Raw genomic sequence first — 18,850 nt, forward strand, 5'->3', positions numbered from 1 at the left:
CACCAGCCCTGGCTCTGTCTGGGCCCGAGGCAGCCCGGGACACCTGCAGGGCTCAGCAGGCTGGCAGCAGGGGCGATCTCACCTCCTGCTGGCATCCCACTTGCTCTGGGAGCAGCTGCTGCCTATCTCTGTCAGCCAAAGTGGCCTTTCCTGGAACTCTGACCTGGCACTGAACTGGCCAGCCCTCGGCTTCCAAGGAAAATGCAAGCTGAGGGCTGGAGCTGCCTACCTGCACAGGCACAGCCCACCTGAGCCTGTCACAGCCTCCTGAGACCTTTTGTTGTGAGGGTCAAGGGAGGGGCAGTGTTCACCTCTTCAGGAGAGGAAGCCCTGAGCCTGTTCTGCCACTGCTGTGCTCCAGAGCCTGTCCAGGAACAACAGGCTACACTGTGCACATCCACAAGAGTCTGCATGGATGCAAGAAGGGCACAGTCACACACACAGTGGGAACTGGCTCCCACAGCCCTGCAGATCCCTCTGCAGGCACCACTGTCCCTGCACTCAGCCAGGCACAGGGCTGGGCCAGACTGTTTTGTCTGTCTGGCTAAACCTCACTCTGCTGTTGTAAAAGGCTCTGTCAGGGACAGGGATCAAGAGCAAGGGCAAGTCCAGCCCTCTGGCTTCTAGCAGCTGTCCTGGGGCAGAGTGGATCTGCAGCACCATAGCAGCAGCCAGTGGTGTTGGAAACTCAAAGTGAGCTGATGCTTCCCAGCCCAGGAGGTTGCAGGGCTGCCCCCTCTGCCCACCCCATGGTCCTGCCCCTGCCCCCTAGAACGGTGGGCCCACCCCTTCCCATGCCAGCAGTTTGTGCCATGGATCAGGTGCCCAGGCTGGCAGCAACTCGGCTTGTGGAGCTCCAACCACTGCTGCTCCATTCAGGACAGACAGCAGTGCACAGCTGGCACTGACAGCACAGAGTTATTCATAGAGCAGCAATACTCTGGACTCACCCCTAAGATTCCCAGTGCAGATGACAGAAATGCTGCATCAGCCTTCCCTGGCAGTGCAGAGCTTGGAGCTGAGACACTTGCAGGGAAGAAACATTCCCTGCTCTGGCTGCCTTGGTATGTCCAGGGATGTTATGGTCATAGCTGTCTCCAGAGAGGCATTTCAGCATTCCCACTGCTTCATCCTGAACACAGTTCCATAACAGACTGAATGCTTCCCCCTGGTACCGCTTCAGGCTCAAGGAGCCCAGCTGGAAACACACTTACAGAACAGAAGCTCTTCAACAAAAATGAATTTATTGCTTATAGACAACTCCAGTCAGCACAGTCAATTTTGTTTTAACATCAACACAGCCTGGGCCAAACTGAACAACCCCCAGTGCAGTGGCTTTAGCAAGCTGTGCTGGTTCTGCCCCACTCACCTGGCAGCACTTCTGTCGTTGCCGTGATCACACCCCACCTTCTGCTGAGCCTTTCTCAGTCGTTTCTGCACATCATCTAATGACAATTTATCTGATGCCATCACCCCTTCTGCATATCAGCATTCCCAGCAGCAGGAAGAACAGAGCCCTGTCAGTACCAGGCTGTGCAGGCATGGTCAGCTCAGTCACTTTAACCCACTGGTTAAAAGTTACTTTAACCCACTGGTTAAACTTTACCAGGTACCAGGCTGTGCAGGCATGGTCAGCTCAGTAACCTTAACCCACTGGTTAAAGTGGATTTCCCAAGGCCACTCTGTCCCGAGCATAATCGTTGGGTGCTGTGAGTCCATCACTCCTGCTCCTACAGACTGAGAGCTGCAAGCAAACACCAGTGCTGGGAGCTGCCCAAATGCAGAAGGGAACTAAGAAGTCTAGAAGCTGACAATCAAATTTCAAACCAAACTAGTAACTTTAAGAAAATCCAAATTTCAGAACTTGGCACGACCTTTTCTGAAGTTAAATTAAAAACAACGCTCATTATTGAAACTCCTTCACAGCTCTGCAGGACAATCCTGTCTGCCTGTCGTAGTTTGATTGTGCTTAAATACAACAGTAGTTCATTTGTTCCCAAGAGCATTCCAAATATCTGAACACATTCACTAAATTCATGGTTTCACACAGCAATTCTGCTCTATTGGTTATTTAGTGGCACCTGGTGCATATTGCCTTTCCCAAACATAGACTTTAAAATCTCAAATTCATAAATATTTGTATTTTAAATATCTAGTTTTACATGAATAGTGGGTATTTCCAGCCTTTATTCTTTCTGTTTCCAGGTTTTAGTTCAATAAGGAAACCATTTTACATCACAATCTGATCTGACACCAACCTCACACCCTGTCACACCACAGTCTTTAAGAATCATTATTTAAAAACCTGTTTCCTAAAGCAAAACTAAAAGGAGTTATGGGGAGAGTTGGACACCAGGCTTCATCTGCAAGAGTTAAATAATATCTTGGCTGTTAATGAATTAGTCTGATTATTTTTTTAAGTTAACATTCACCAGTTTGGCTTTACAACATTCTGACCCTGCCCATCACGTTAACACAGCTTAACCTGAGAGCCCTTAAGGCAAATCTCACTTCTCATCAAGATACAGCTTTAAATATGAACTTTAGCAGTTGAAACTTTGAAGTAACTAAAAAGAACCCAAAATTACGAGGAATTCACATCTCCTCTCTCATACACACTGCGGAGCAGGTCCGTGCACGGTGCCGGGGCTCCCTCTGCACCTCCTTCCCGGGGCCCTCGCGGGGCCGCGGCCGCAGCCAGGGGCGTCTCGGCTCGCTTCTCTTCGGGCGCTGCCCCCTCCTGGGGAAGTCTGTCCCGAGCCCGTCTGCCAGCAGAGGGTTTGGGCAGGGTCATCTGGAAGGCGCACCACAGCACGGTGCGCACCTTGCGTGTGACCAGGCTCAGGGCTTGGAGCGCCTTGGCCAGAGCCAGCACCACTGCAGAGGGAGGAAACGGCCCTTTAGTCCTGGAGCACTGCTGGGGCTGCCCTCGCCCCACACCTTCGGTCCCTTTCGTGTCTGACCTTGTCTGTCCCTTTACAGGTTCATAAAAGCTGGATCTGAATTTCTCTGCCTTCACACTGTGAGGCAAGTGTGCGGTTTTTAGGTTCTGAGTTTATTACAGAACCTTCCTGCTGCAGCTGCACCCCAGCGCTGGGGTGCTCCATGTACACACACACTAATGGCACCTGGACCCTCCCCTTCTGGGTCACAGCGGGGTCCTTCACCTGTCCTGCCAAGAAATCCTGACCATGGGGGCATTGGATAAAGCTCACAGGTCATGTTCTGTGAATGGGTGTTGAACCATGGAGCTGTAAAGGGTCACCTGGGCTGTGGTCCCATTATTCTGGCACAGGCTGCCCAGAGAAGCTGTGGATGCCCACCCCTGGAAGTGCCCAAGGCCAGGATGGACAGGGCTTGGAGCAACCTGGGATAGTGGAAGATGAACCTGCCCACGGCAGAGGTGGAACTGGATGATCTTTAAGGACCCTTCCCACCCAAGCCATCCTGTGATTCTGTAATAAATGTTTAATATCAGATCAGATGGAATGGAGAGGTGCTGTGGAAACAGGGCCCGGCAAGACCTGCTCCTGAACAACCAGAACAGCTTCAGGCCATTCCCTCAAGGTTTTGTCTGACAGAGCATATACAGTTACTGCATCCAATAATTTACTGTTCAAAAAAATCCTCCCCAACTGCTGCTCCAGGTTCAACACCCCAAGACAGTGATGATGGGAGGCAGAGGACCAACACCACCCCTCCAGGCAAGTAACCAGATCCCACTGTGCAGAGCCTCGCCTCCTCTCCTCTCCCAGCAGCTGCACTAAGAAGCTGGATTTCCAGGTCTGACAATTTCTTCCCAGACTACTCTGTTCCAAAGACAATTATTTTCATGGGCTACAACACCCAAAACCCCCCTGCACTTTAACAAGTCCCATAATCTTCAGTCAAGGTAAAGAGAAATAAGAATGATGGGGAACAGGTGAAAAGAAAGAATGCAGCAGTGTATCTTCTGAGGTAAACTTGAGAATTACAGAACTGCATGATGGGACACCCCAAAGAAGTAAAATAATCCCTGTAATTCAGATGTAGAAAGAACAGCAGAAAGGATCAGAAGGTTCCAAAACATAAGACAGCTTCTGACACAAGGTAGGAGGTCAGAGTGTCACAGGGGGCAGGAATTTACCCTGATTCCCATCTCAGATACAAGGGAACCTGCCACTCTGCCTGTGCACTGGTGAAAGGTTAAGCTGAGTATTTGGCTTAGTTGGGATGCCATTAAGAATGAAAACATTCTGCCCACTGTATTTTTGTGCATCCATCCAAAATATGATTTGTAATTATGCCAGTCTAAGACAGAAGATACTTGAAGAGGAAGTCCATTTGTAAATTAAGACCATCTTGGTCACTTTGGGCAGATTCAGCGTGGAGATACCAAGGAAGTTCTAGATAAAGACAGAGCTGGAGGCTCCTAAGAATCAGAATATGAGGAACAGGGAGAAGCAAGAGGCAACAGCTTAGTAACACCTCCAATCCCTGAATGTGTTATTAAAAAAACCCACTAACTTTTATTCCTAGCTAGTTTATTAATGGAATGACCACCTCCAAATTGATATAACCTATTTATCTCTACAACCCAGTTTTAGTGTCTCCTCAAAACCTCATCCAAGCCCCACCCAGTCTGCCTTTGACAAAGATCTAACATTGAAAAGTAAGTTAAAACTTGAATTACAACCCCCTCACTTATTTTTGCAAGATGTTCAACTTCCCAGCTACCTTATCAACGTACATAAGCACAGCTATACCTCTATCATCCTGGCACCTGGGAGGGCCGTGCCGCTGCCGACTGGAAGCACTGATAATTTCATCCTTCCTCTGAGCCTGCACCACGTGGATCGACTCCAGGAGTTTATCCAGAGCAGTGGAGATGTTGGCGTGGAGCGGAGAACTGCGCAGGCGCTCCATCTTCCCCAGTAAAGTCACAACCTAATGAACAATGCACATCTTACAGGGGTTCACACTGTACTCATCCACACTTACAGGAAAATTAACTAGGGAGAACAGATTAATAATAATTATTACTTTATTTTGAGAGCAGTTCATGAAGCTACAGCTGAAGCAGTTTTAAGTTCTTACTTGGGATTTGTTATCTCTAAACCCAAAGCTGTGGTACAGCTGGGTGTGCAAAGCACAACAGCAAAGCTACAACTCCGCAGTAAGGACCCCCAGGTCACTGGTTAATACCAGATCTGTACAGCTTTGAGACATCCATGAACAAAAAGTGGTTTCAGAACAATGTGCATTTCCCTGAATTCAGAGCACTGGGGTACTTCCTTCTCACAGCACTGCTGCAATGTCTGGGTGAAAACCCAGATGGTCCTCTTGTGCAGCCTGGGCCAGCAGCAGTCACAGCTGCACTGGGAAAGGGAAAGCTGCTGTGGAACAATGTATGGGCTGGCTTTGGGATGAACACTCAGCACTAAGGGAGCTGAAAACAAACATTCAGAAATAATTCAGGTTTGTTTAGTCCACTGAAAATGTGCATCTTTGTTGTCTTATCTTACATCGGTCACATCACTTGTGGGTTTCCCCACGGTGAGTGACTCCTCAGCCACAGTCACATAATGTTGAGAACCTGGTTACTGGTCTGCAGAAAAAGAGAAACCAAAAATCCCCGAATTGGGATGTTCCTCAGGCCATGGCTGCACTTGATGCCTTAAAGGAATACATGTGACTGTCAAGAAGATTTAACTGGATGCTCCAACTATGAAGAGTTAATTGCAGATTTAGCCAACTCAGCTTCCACTCAAACCTTTGTACCAGGGTTACTCTCTGGCCATCACCAAGATTTCTGATGTTAAGAGTCCAGGTTTAACAGCCCCACTCCGCTGTTGAGCATCCTTAAAACTACCTAACAAGGTACCTAACAAGGGTTTGAGGTGCTGTGTGCTGAAGTTTGGTTCCTCAAATGGCTAGAGAAGGCTTTAGCCATGTTTTGGAGGCTGTTTTAAATTATGAGGATAAGAGCAGACAAGCCTTCTAAACATGGAAACTAAGGCTGCTCTTTTGGGATTCGTAGAGCAGGAGTTTTAGTACACTAAGCCCATCCATGTCTGTGCACAGGCTCCAGGACTGGATGCTGCACCACGTGCACGCTCCTGCACCAGGAACCACATCCTCCTGGCACATGGAGATGTAACTGTGAGCCTCAGCCCCTCTGTGCTTCCCTGGAAACAGCACCCTGGAGCTGCAGAAGCTCTAACAGGGACTGCTGAAATGCTATTCCCTGCACAGCAATGAAGAACAAAGCTATTTTGGGAAAAGCTGCTCTGATCATCTTACCTATCTCACACTGTACTCTAAGTTCTGTGGGATAAGTTCAATAGATTTTTTTTTTATTCCTAAAACTCACTCTGGCTTGTTCCCGTAGCTGATCCACAATTAAGCGATCAACCCTTGATGGATTTGATGTCAGCCTTGGAATTGGAATGTTGTTAGTACTGGAAATCTTCTTCCCTTGGAAATTCTTAGCAAGAGCTGATTCAGTCTGCAGGAAAACAAAAGAACAACTCCCTCAGAATGTACATGCAGAGTGTGCTTCATTACAGAAACAAGGAAAAATACCAGGTTCAGTTTCTTCCCATCAGGGTTTTGGAGATTTTTAAAGGAGACAATGAGGATTCAGGCATTTGGGATTTAACTCTCTGGTGAGACAATCACCTGCTTTAAGTGAACAACTGCTTTACTCAAAGCAGTTCAACTAAAGCAATCGTGCCAACACACCGTGTTCCAGCAGTGCTATGTCTGCACATTCTGACTACAGCCTGTACTGGTTTTGCCTGGAAATAAAATGGAGGCAAGTCAGAATTACAGGGAGAAAAAAAAAGACCAAACAGATGTGGATCTCACACATAAAATAAAAATAAAACTGTTTCAGTCAGCAATTAACCTACTTTTTGTACAGATTAAACTACAGAAAGATTTTTTTCCTAAGCACCCTGGTCTAGTGAAAGGTGTTCCTGCCTATGGCAGGTGGGTGGAGCGGGATGGTCTTTAAGGTCCCTTCCAAACCAAACAACTCCAGGATTCTATATTTTCTTTAGTCATCAGAAAACTATTTTGAAAACTGTTTGCAAGATTCCAAGTTTCCACCTCTTTCATCCCCTTGTTATGTCTCTCTAAAACACCCATAACAACATGGAATTAGCTAAAACTACTTTAAAACTGCAATTTTTGGATGGTTTCATAAGTGGTCCACTATCAACAAGAGCATTGAGTGCCAAGACAAGGGGGAAGGGCTTCACACAGAGAGAACAGCTTTAGACTAGAGATTAGAAATAAATTGTTTCCTGTGAGGGCGGAGAGACCCTTGCACAAGTTTTCCAGAGAAGCTGTGGCTGCCCCATCCCTGGAAGTGTCCAGGGCCAGGTTGGATGGAGTTTGGAGCAGCCTGGGATAGTGGAAGGTGTCCCTGCCCATGGCAGGGGATGGGACTGAGTGAACTTTAAGGTCCCTCCCAACCCAAACCATTCTGGGATTCTGTGATAAAGCTGAATTTCTCCCACCATGGCCCCTGGCTACGCACAGGCCAGTTTTTTTCTCTCTTGCACTTTCCATGCACCCCAGACACCAAATCTCATCCTTAAGCTGGGCTCACTCTTCCTCAGCCCCTCTATACAAAGCAACTACTGGCTTTTGTCAGGAAACACCACCAAAAAAATTCCCCACGTTACATCTTCTTGGAATTGGTTTCTTTGTAAGGGCTGGCACAGGAGAACTCTCAAAGGCCCCACTATTGCCAGGTGACATTTGGCCCAGCTTCTCCCAGAGACAGCCCCAGGTATTGCAATTCCAACCACATCTCAGCTGGTGAAATGAAGACAGGTTTTCCTACAGACCAAAAAAGGCAACTGCTTTTAGCAGGGCTTCACACAGCACTACCTGAACCTTTTACTGCAAGGGTTTTAATTAAATGACCCTTCCCTCAGCCTCTGTTTCTGGGGAAAAAAAAGAAACAACAACCCCTTCAAATACACCTTAGGTTTAAACCTTCAGGAAAATAGGAGGTAGGAATTCAGTATTGCTTCTAAAAAATGGAATTGGAAGAATTAAAGTTTAGTTTAAATTCAAAACATATTTACTGGATTTGCTTTCAAAGTTCCAGAGGCACTGTATTTATTGTATTAATAAAAAAGGTGCACCACATCTTTGTTCTTCATGAACACACCTTCCCCAACCCTGGGACTGGAAAAGCCCCCGAATTCCTGCTTTTGGTGCAATGTTCCATACAACATTAGCTGTGCTTCCAGTTAGGCTACAAATCTCCACACCTTTCACTTTCTATCTCAAAACAAACAGAGAAACAAACTTGTAACTTTGAAGTCCCATCAAGCATTTAAACTCTTAACAGCAGAACTACCCACCCATGGTTTGATGGTTTGTGACTGCACTGAGCAGGATGAGATCTACATCAAATCCGTGATATTATTCTAGTTTGGTTTTCTTACCTTCTTTCTTTCTTTCTCCAAAGCTCTCCACTGCTCATAACACTCTTCCAGTCTCACATGCAGCTCGCTGGCAGGCCCACTGCAACTTTTAACTTGCTTTCGAAATCCAAATGCTGACACGAAACCAGAAAGGGCATTGTCACCATACATCTTCTCTGTAAAGCAGGGGTAGAGGCGTTTGAGATCATCCTGGGAGAACAAGGTGTGAGGCTCCATCAGAGGCACCACAGACCGGCCCAAGAGGTGAGCAGATCTCATGGGGAAGGTGCTGGGGCCCAGCTGCCAGTTCCGCCTGAAGTCACCTACCACGTAGTTGGGAATGCCTGGAGCCTGCAGGCAGCTCCCAGCACCAGTGGCACTGGTGTCCCCATTCCCTGCCCCAAGATGCAGCTGCCCCTGAGACTCCAGCAGCTCCTGGTACATGTCCTGAAACACCCCATCCACCTGGTTCTGCCCTTCCAGATCACAGTGCTCGCTCTGCGGCTTCAGCTGGAAACGCTGTTTGTTCAGATTGTCAATGATCCCCAGTTGCTGAGCCAAGTAACTGTCACAGAATCCATTTGGCTGCTTCAACTTCTTCTCAGTGAGGTACTCGATGAGGTTCTCTTCCCCACCCCTAACCAGGGCTTCCATGCACGCAGCTGCCCGAGCTCGCTCTGCAGTGCTGTAGTCGAAGTCAAGGCTGGAGACTGATGTGTTGTCTTGACAGTACTTGTGAAGTAAATTACTATTTAAAGGCAAATTTGAAGACGGCAACTGAAAACCATCATTAGAATGACGAGAACTTTTTGGAAATGCAGGTGACTGATTATTCAGTTTCAACGAAGGATTTGGATTCTGGAAGGGGCCAGAAGCCGTGGGTTTGGTTTGGATGTTCATCCATCCTGGCCTGGCACTAGAGCCTGCTGAGGGGACTGCTGCACTGGGCAACAGTGGGAGTGATTTACAGAATTCAGGATTCTGAAGATCGGCCTTGGAAAACTGCTGCTTTTCCACACCATTATTCCCTGGACAAGCTGCAAAAGATTTCAGTCCATATTCAAATTTTTGCCCAAAATCAGTGCTGAAGGAAGATTCGTTTGCAAACTGTTTTTCTGATACAAGTCCTACAGACTTGGGAAATGTAAAGTCGTGCTGATCTGAAATTGTATCTTCAAATTTTTTCTGAGTTCCTGATTTAACTTGAAATAATTTAGCATAGGGCTCTGCATCCAGAGATGGTGCCTCAGGGGTTCCATTTACCAGCTTTCTATTTTCTTGGAGGCTACAACTGGTGCCCTTGTTGGGCTTCGCTTTACCAGCATGAGAATATTCAGTGTATCTGGTATAATCTGTGTTCTCATTGTATCTGTGAGACTGAGGAAGGAATGTTTCTGCCCGCTTTGGGTGTACCTGTGCATCTGCTCCTTTGGGACACACCTTTTCCCTTCCATAAGAATAAGCATCAACTCCTGAGTCTTTGATTGCTTCTGAGTACCCAGCCTGGGCTGCAAAGGTGTTCTTCAGGTAGGGGTAGTTCTGATATACAGGTGTTGCCTTCATACTCTCATTAGTCTGCAAGTTGCAGCCATTGGCACGATCACTCCTGGCAGAGTACAAGCTCTGCTCTTCCAGGTCCACGCCGGCAAAGCCGCGGTAACAATCATCTGCTTTCTGCTGTGCCACCAGGGTGGGACTCTGCAGGAACTGCTTGTCAGCAGCAGGGAGGGACTCACTGCCATAGAAACCCTGCTGGGGCACTGCTCCAGCAACTGCCCTCCTGGCTTCTGGCAACAGGTCATGGTGCTCCAGTCTGGTCATGTTCACTGGCCACACTGACTTCAGGGTGGGAGGGCAACTCCTTGAAAAACAAGAAATACATGGTTAGACACCGACCTGTGCTGCTGCTCTTCATTCCCAAACACAAAACAAAGTTTAAAAAATGAGTTATTCCCAAATAATTTCTCTCAAATGATTCCAAGACGTCTGACTTCAACTTCTACCCAGTCCTGTCATCCTCAGTTTCCAATATCTAGCTGAGAAAACTGATTCTGCCACAGCTCAGGAGCTACGGACAGACCCTCAAGCTGCAAGGGATCTGTACACATCTGGTCCGTCAGTCCTGTCCATCCTCACCAAAATACTCCTGGATCAGCACCAAGTACAGCCCTCACTCTTCCAAAGCCACATCCCAGCACTCCAGAGAAAATCCTTCTCTCTCACCTCACTTGTGCACTGCTTCCTGCAGGTAAATCCCAGCACACCTCATTTCTTTCTACTAACCAGAACGAATTCACACAGGACCATCAATCCCTGACTGCCAAGGAGAACTTTAATCAGACTAAGTAAAGGGGAAATTATTCCTGGAAGCCACTGCAGGCCAAATCTGGGAGTACTGAACCAGCCCTGCCTGTCCATAGCAAAGGGATTACTGAGCTGTCTCATGATATCAAGACTGACTCTGAAGTTTTCCCTGATTTCAGCCACATAACTCAGTACCCATTGAGAAATCACTGGAATTGTTTGGGAAGACAGAAAGGAACAGCAGTGCCTAGCTTGGGAAACTGAGAACTGGGCTCCCCTGTCTCTTGGACCTGGAAAAGGAAAAGACAGAGAGCTCTGTAAGTATCTTGGGGATGCTGGACCTGCACCTTTTTGTGTCATGTTGTTATGACTATGGAATTGTCTCTTCTGGTGCAGGAAGAGGCAAAATAAACCTGACATTTAGAAACACAAATATTGCTTACGTAGCACTAACATGAAGAAACATTAATTTTGCATGGAATTTTCTCCTGCCAGTTCACGCAAATGTGAAGGAGTCTGTGTATTTTTTCTGTGAATTGACATTAATTAATAAAGAAACCTAAAATCTGAATTCAGTCTTGATTAAAATTAAAGAACAGACCAAGGCATACATCCAGGGGATTCATGTGAATACAGCATGTCCACAATACTTGTTAAGGTCTTATTTAAAAGATGCCAATTAACAAGTTCTGTAAATGCCAGAGAGCCAGAAGCTGCCATGCAATCTAAGTGCCTCGAGAAAAGCTTCCAAGTATCCCAAGTGAAATGTTGGAAGATGAGGGGGAAGGAGAGGATGCTCACAGAGCATGGGGCCCGGCCAGCAGCAGATGGAGCTGACTCAGGAGCACAGTGAGATCAGAGAGGGGAGTTTCTGTCATCTGCACTTCACTCACCCCTCAGCAAAGCATGGCTGTGGTTTGTCTTGTTCTTCCAAGATGTCTGACACGAGTCCATACAAATCAGTTTCACTGCCATAATCATTCCTTTCGGGCTGAATCCTGAAAACCAATTGTGTGTTAATAAAAAGAATTCCTTCATTCAAAGTACTTCCTATGTTAAATTAAACAGAAAAATATAATCCATCTACTCCAACACACACATGCACTCCCTGGCAAGGATGACTACCTGGACTTCAGGTTAATCTGAGGAGCAGCAGGCTGCTTGGGGTCATCTGTAGACATAGACCAAGGAGGGTACAAAAGGGAAGGATCCATGGGTGCAGAGTACTCTGATGTTGAAAGGGAAGAACTGTAGGCCTGAGGTAACTCCACATTTTCTTCATTCTGCATTTAATGTACAATAAAAGCATTTGTTTAATATGAAACACATCAAACTGCCATTTTGTCATTGTATATGCTTGAACTGAGCTCACCCTTGGAGGAACCAGCACATGAGAAGTAAGCAAGCCACACATTTGGAATACAACTATTTCAGGCCATGTTAATGTCTTTAAGCAGAAGACATTAACATGTCTCTGTCCCTTCCCTTGCTCTCTGTTGCAGATGGAAGCTGATGGTATCATTCTCACCTTTCACCCCTCTTTTGAACACAAACAGATGCTCTCAGGTGTGCTAAACTAATGTTACTTAAGGCTTATGGAAATCTTACGTATTTCACATCCTGCCTGGCAATTGTTTAAGAAGAAGGTGCTGGAGCTGCACATCACAACTTCTTTGTCACTCAGCCTTGTGTTCTGTGTGTCCTGAGCTGACCTTTGCTGGCAACTGAGCAGGGGATACCTCCCCAACCACCCAGAGACCCCCCCACAAAAGTCCTAGGCAGGCATAGTAACAGTGTGGGTACTGGACTTATAAGATGCTTTCTTCTATCCCACCAGACACCAAAGTCAGGAGCTGTTTGCATTTGAATGGGAGAATCCACAAATGGGGCCAAAGACTCAATTATGGTGGACCTTACCACAGGGATTCAAGAACAGCCCAAGGTTTTTGGAAAACAATATGTGCACCCTTGGGACTGGAATGGGAGACAACAGAAAAAGTATAGCGAAGAAATATGAACCACAGTGTGCATCCACAGATCCAGCCTCAGCCTCCCCCAGGACAAGCCAAAAAAGGAACACACCAGGAAATTATTGGCAAATAGACTTCTCTCATTGCCATGGCAGAATGGGTATCATTACTTATTGGTAACAGCTGATGCATTTTCTGGGGGCCTGAAGCCTTCCCCTGCCAAGCCAACCAGGCTGAGGAATTAGGTGAGGTACTACTGAAAGAGATCATTCCTAGGCACACGATACTTACAGGTGTGTCAGCAAACTGTCCTGCTCTGGCCAGAACAGGGTGAAATTTTTGCAGTAGCTGGGAAGGGGCATGGCCAGGATCCAGAAGTTATTCTGTACCACCCAACCTCATTGCCTGGGGTGGGGGAAAGGGGCACTTTTCCAGGGAGAAGGAGATCCTTCCAGTCAAGAAAATGTGCTGGAGGGAGCCATCCAGTATTACTGGAACCTTTTCCATGTGAATCCTTCCCTGTACCCTCTACCATGGGTGCTGTTGCTGTTACCTTCCCTTTGCTTCTCTCATCACTGCTCCCAGTAAATTGTTCTTACCTCAGCCTGTGATCTTTCCCTTTTGTGCCTCCAATTCTCCTGTCCACAGTGCCACAGCAGGGAGGGGAAGGGGATCAGTGTGTGGTTTGGAGAGTCTCAGTGGGAGAACTGAACTGGGAATTGCCATTCCCAAACCAAGCCAGCCTTAACTGGCACCCAACAAACATGAGACACAAAGGGTTGGGTTAACAACAGATCTGCCCAGAGCAGGCTGGAAACAAATCTGATCCAAGCATTTGTTGTACTGGGCATGGAGCACCAGGCTCTGGGGAAGTTGAACAGTACAAACCACACTGTTAAAAACCACGCTGGAAACAGTGGATGGTGCGACCTTCAAAGATTGGGATCTACATTTAGTGAAGGCCACCTGGCCAGTGAACACCTGAGGCTACACTAATCCAGCTGGCCCTGCCCAATCAAAACCTTAATGTATCTCAGAAGGAACAAAAGACAAAACAAGGAGGCCTGAGATGTTGCTACCAGCACTACTGAGGGTCAGAATAACACCTCGATCCAGAGAGAAACTCAGTCCTTTTGAAATCTATACAGGAGACCTTATCAGATATAGTCTCTTACAAACCATGTTCTGTGAATATCTGGGCCAAGAACACTTGTGTAATTATGTTATCTCTCCAAGGAGAGTTTTGTCCTCTATCAACAAGTACTTTCATTGCAGAAATCTAATTGATCTGGACCTTCCTGTTCATGACATCCAGGTGTGAAATTGGGTTTAAGACCATGGAACAGTGAGGCACCAAAGGAACACAGGAAAGGACCATACCAGGTGAATTTCACAACATACACAGCTGTGAAACTTCAAGGACTAGAGCCGTGGATGCATCATTCAGGACTGAAAAAAATACAGGACCAGGTAAGTGAGAAGTCACCTCCTCTGGACCTTCAGGACTAAAAAAGTTAAAAAGTAACTCCATGAACTGTGCCCAGGAAGAAGGCCTATCTCACACAGAACTTGAATGCCCTCAAGGGGTAGTAGCAAGTCCAACTGCAGTAATTATTTTAGACAAACACAACTGCACAGATCAGGATTCCCAAGACAGTGCCAGATGTCAAACTTGCTATAATGGTGGTATAATTTTACACTGCTGAGGATTCTTATTGCAACATGTTTTCCTGAATTGCCTTGCCTTTCTGAATACGAAACTTGTATATGTAATCCTTTTGTGCTTTCTTGTCCAGTCAAAGACAGTAACAAGAAACCAATTGTACAATTGTTTAAGGAGGATGGAAGAGATTTTAAATTATTAATGATACAACTAGATGGGAATCCGACAACATACACTCTCTAAAATTTCCTTTGATGCATAAGGAGGATGAAGGTAAATATCATTGCTGAGCTATAGGAGCTAAAGTAGCAGCAGAAGGCCATTGGATACAAGTAACAGTAAAAGGAAACTCCTGACCATTAATACCTCCCAAAGCACCTCAAATCTGGGAAATCAGCCTGTTTGCAATTAAGGAAGCAGGCAAACAACAAATACTATTTAACATTGACTATACTTAAAACTATAGTATATAATATTAATGCTATTATTGCTCTAGACCTGATCAATAATGGGACCACAAGGCATCCAACAGGACGCAGAGCATGGACCCACTAAGAATGAAACAGATGACAAACCACAGCACATGGACAACAGCTGAAGGAAATACAATTGAAATTCAAGATTTCTGCCTAGATGTGGAACAGGACAGCTGTAATTTTGAAATTCCACCACTGATTAACATAAAAATGATACTCAGATACATGAGTAAAAGGTGAGTATGCTTTAAGTACTTGTTGTGCAGATAGAGAAACAGCTAATCAATTAAATCACATTCTAATTTTTGTGTTTGTAAACTTACCTCACTCAGAGACTGTAACTATTCAACCTCCAGTAGCTTCCTTTCAACTAATAAGAAAACCCCTATATCTTAATTTCAACTATACAACCTAGCCCTATGGGTATGAGACTTACGCTGGTATAGAAATTGCTACAATGTAAAAATTTGCAAAGGCAGTTAAAAGCAGCTAAAAACAATAGCAAAACTCTATCTTACTATCCATCATGGCACTAAAGAAATCCACGAGGTAATGGAATGAGCAAAGAAAGATGGAGATCACCACAGGAGGGATATTTTATTTAAGGCTGCACAAGCTCAGTGACTGCATTAGGCAGGCAGGAACTGTGGATTAGACAGGCAGGTTTATGCAAACTTTAGTGTCTAAATTCTCTCGCTTTTCACTCCTTGCTGAGCTTGGCTTGTGGGAAACTTCCCTGGGCACCATGCACAGAATAAACAATGTCTCCTTTCTCAACCCAACCCTTCACCTACACTTAAGAAAGTTCTTAAAACCAGCAACAATATTAGCCTAAAACATCTGTTCTAGTTTCTGCTGGTTGACCCCTGCCTCCTCATCATTAGAGTGTTAAGGTACTGAAAAAAACTTACAGCCAATTATTTTATTGAGGAAAGACATTATATCCTGATTAAATGCAAAGGGACATCTTTATCTTATCTGTTTGGTTTAGACGCAATAGGCCTTTTTAGCTCTCAGTAACTGAAACAATAAATGGCGGTTTTGCAGGGTTAAATGTCAAAGACTCAATACACTCCTTTGTGGAGGAGAGTAGTCTGACAAAATAACAAGTCCTGGATGGAAGAAGCAGCAAGTTTGGTCTTGAATGTACTGGGAAAGAATTTTCATTTGAGTCTTTTACCTCAGTGAAAGTTTAGGGCTATGAAAGGCAAAAATTCCAAGAGAGAGCTAACATATTTAGCTCCTGTCCTGGCATTTCCTGCTGATCAGACTAAGAATTGGTTCACACAAACACTTGGACTAAAGAAATATCTGAGGCAGTAGCTAAGGTTCTCCTTCTTATTCACTTTCCAGTTTTCCTAAAAGAGGAAAGTGTTTGCTCCTCACTCTGCCTCCAATTGTTTATGCCAACAGAAGAACAATTTCCATAAATATTTCACTAGAACAATGGTGAAATACCATTTTAACAAACATCCTCTACAGCTTCATCAGTGACTGCATTAGAAAAGCCATTGTCCCCCCAATGAAAGTTACAACAGTGAAGATTTACTACAGTTACATCACACACTATGATTTACGTTCTGCAGTGTAAGCAACCACTTAAGACTAAACATCTTCTGACCATTGTGTTCACAAGCACTCCAAACTCTTACAGAGCTATAAAAATAATCAATAGCCAACTGAACCTGTGATTTGTAGGAGCCATAGAGCGAGGCAGAGCCCGGCAGAGCGGTGCTGAACACGTCCGTGGGCCTCCCGCCCGCTTCCGCACTGCCCCAGCAGTGGCCACCGCCTCGGAACGCCGCGCTGGGCTGTGGGGACAGGGAGAAGGACAGGGACATCAGAACACACAGAGTGGCATGAGGGGCTGTGGGGACAGGGACATCAGAACACACAGAATGGCACGAGGGGCTGTGGGGACAGGGACATCAGAACAAACAGAATGGCATGAGGGGCTGTGGGGACAGGGAAAAGGACAGGGACATCAGAACAAACAACGGCACGAGGGGCTGTGGGGACAGGAGAAGGACAGGGACATCAGAACAAACAGAATGGCACGAGGGGCTGTGGGGACAGGGAAAAGGACAGGGACATCAGAACAAACAGAATGGCACGAGGGGCTGTGGGGACAGGGAAAAGGACAGGGACATCAGAACAAACAGAACGGCACGAGGGGCTGTGGGGACAGGGAAAAGGACAGGGACATCAGAACACACAGAACAGCACGAGGGGCTGTGGGGACAGGGAAAAGGACAGGGACATCAGAACAAACAGAACGGCACGAGGGGCTGTGGGGACAGGAGAAGGACAGGGACATCAGAACACACAGAATGGCATGAGGACCTGCGGGGACAGGGAAAAGGACAGGGACATCAGAACACACAGAACGGCACGAGGGGCTGCAGGACAGGGACATCAGAACAGTCATAATTACACACAGAGACACTATTATAAACAGAGCTGACAGTCATGGATTTTATACCAATGTTAACTTCTTTAACACTTCTAATTTACTTCTGGATTCTGTCCCATCTGAGTTTTCAAGGATGTGGTTCTATATATAGATTGTAAAACACTTTCCTATTTACCCTGAAGGAAAAGCTGAACCTACCAAAGCATGAGAAACTCCAAAGGTGTTCAGAGACAGGGGGGTGCAGATCAAGAGGAAATTTGCACTCTCCCTGTTTCCACCTGCTGAACTTCCCAACATGAGTGCCTCCACAGGGGAACATTAAACGCAGAAGAATGCTCACACAATCATGGTGTGACCATTCTTCCATGGTTTGGAAGAGACCTTAAAGCTCATCCAGTTCCAACCACTGCCATGGGCAGGGAACCCTTCCTCCAACAGCAGTAGAGGAGTTATTCAGCCTTCACACATTCCTGGACACCTCTTGCCCTTCCATCACTGCTCCCAAACACTGTTTAAGTTACATGATGGCATGGATGTGCATTTCCAGATGTCAGGAGCTGGAAATTTCCCACAAGACATACTCTGCTCTGTCCTGTAAATATGGGAGAAACAAACCCAACTAGAGTGACATCCCTCCAAGTGCCAGAAACCACAGGCCAGCAGGAGCAAGGAATAAGAACAAACAAAAACTGAGAGCTCTTCTCCAAAGGCTGAGGCACAAAAGGAAAAGTTAAACTGGCTAGCTAAAATCCCCTTTAGCCAACAAATAAAAAAGTGAAGTTACAGGCATGCTACCATAGCAGCTCATTTGAAATGATGAATAAATTCAGAAAAGTCTAAGTTTCCCAGGACCAGGGTTCTGAATAAGCTCTACTCTCTAGAAACACATCCTTCTGCAGCTCCCTGAGGATGTACCAAGTGAGCTTCATTGTAGCTCACACCACTGTTATGCCACGGCATTTTTCTGTGTTTTTCCAGCACATTTTCCAAAGAAATGAACGCACTGCGTTATTGTGGAGCTTGGCTCGACATCCTGAGCTTACTGTGCCATGTTTTCTCCTCAGAGATTGCCATTCACAGGTACACCTAACTCGCAAAGTCCGCAATCCCAAAGAACATGGGGGCCAGAGGCAGCCCAAAGACACTCCCAAACCCACACTTTCTTCCTTTATCCGCAAACAGGTGCTTTTCAGGATGCTGAGGCGTATTTCCCCCACAGGCCTGAGCTCCGTGTCTCACACCTACTCCCACACAGGAGGGCGCCGGATCGCGGAAGGGGTAGCAGGGCTCGGACACCTGCCGGGGTCGGGCCTCGGGGGTCAAGGCCAAGACAGGCGCGGCGGCGCAGAGCTCACCTCGGTGCCAGCTCGGAGCCATCCCGCTCCGGTCGCGCTCCCGTCCCTCCCCTCCATGGCTCCGGCCGCCCTGAGGCGAGTTCCGGCCGTTGTCCTCGCGCCGGCCCAACGGCCGCCCCACCCCGCGCGCCCCCGCCCATTGGCCAGCGCCCGAGGCGCTCGGCCAATCAGCGCCCGCGCGGCCGCCTCGCACCTCCCCGCGCAACGTGAGCGGCTCTGTTGGCCATGAGGTGACAGCGCCCG

General features: G+C 46.7%; 1 protein-coding gene across 1 annotated transcript; it reads right to left on the reverse strand.

The window, feature by feature from the left end:
• Positions 1-1,224: 1,224 nt before the first annotated feature.
• Positions 1,225-18,696, reverse strand: MEIOC (meiosis specific with coiled-coil domain). The gene is made up of 8 exons (XM_030256421.4): positions 18,608-18,696; positions 16,525-16,650; positions 11,856-12,013; positions 11,624-11,728; positions 8,448-10,287; positions 6,353-6,487; positions 4,746-4,926; positions 1,225-2,877 (listed from the first exon to the last, which is right to left on the reverse strand). The coding sequence occupies exons 1-8, from the start codon at positions 18,662-18,664 to the stop codon at positions 2,585-2,587; spliced, it is 2,895 nt and encodes a 964-aa protein (XP_030112281.4). The 5' UTR covers positions 18,665-18,696; the 3' UTR covers positions 1,225-2,584.
• Between the last annotated feature and the right edge of the window lie 154 nt (positions 18,697-18,850).

The sequence above is a fragment of the Taeniopygia guttata genome, chromosome 27 (assembly GCF_048771995.1).
Source record: "Taeniopygia guttata chromosome 27, bTaeGut7.mat, whole genome shotgun sequence".
NCBI lineage: Eukaryota > Metazoa > Chordata > Aves > Passeriformes > Estrildidae > Taeniopygia > Taeniopygia guttata.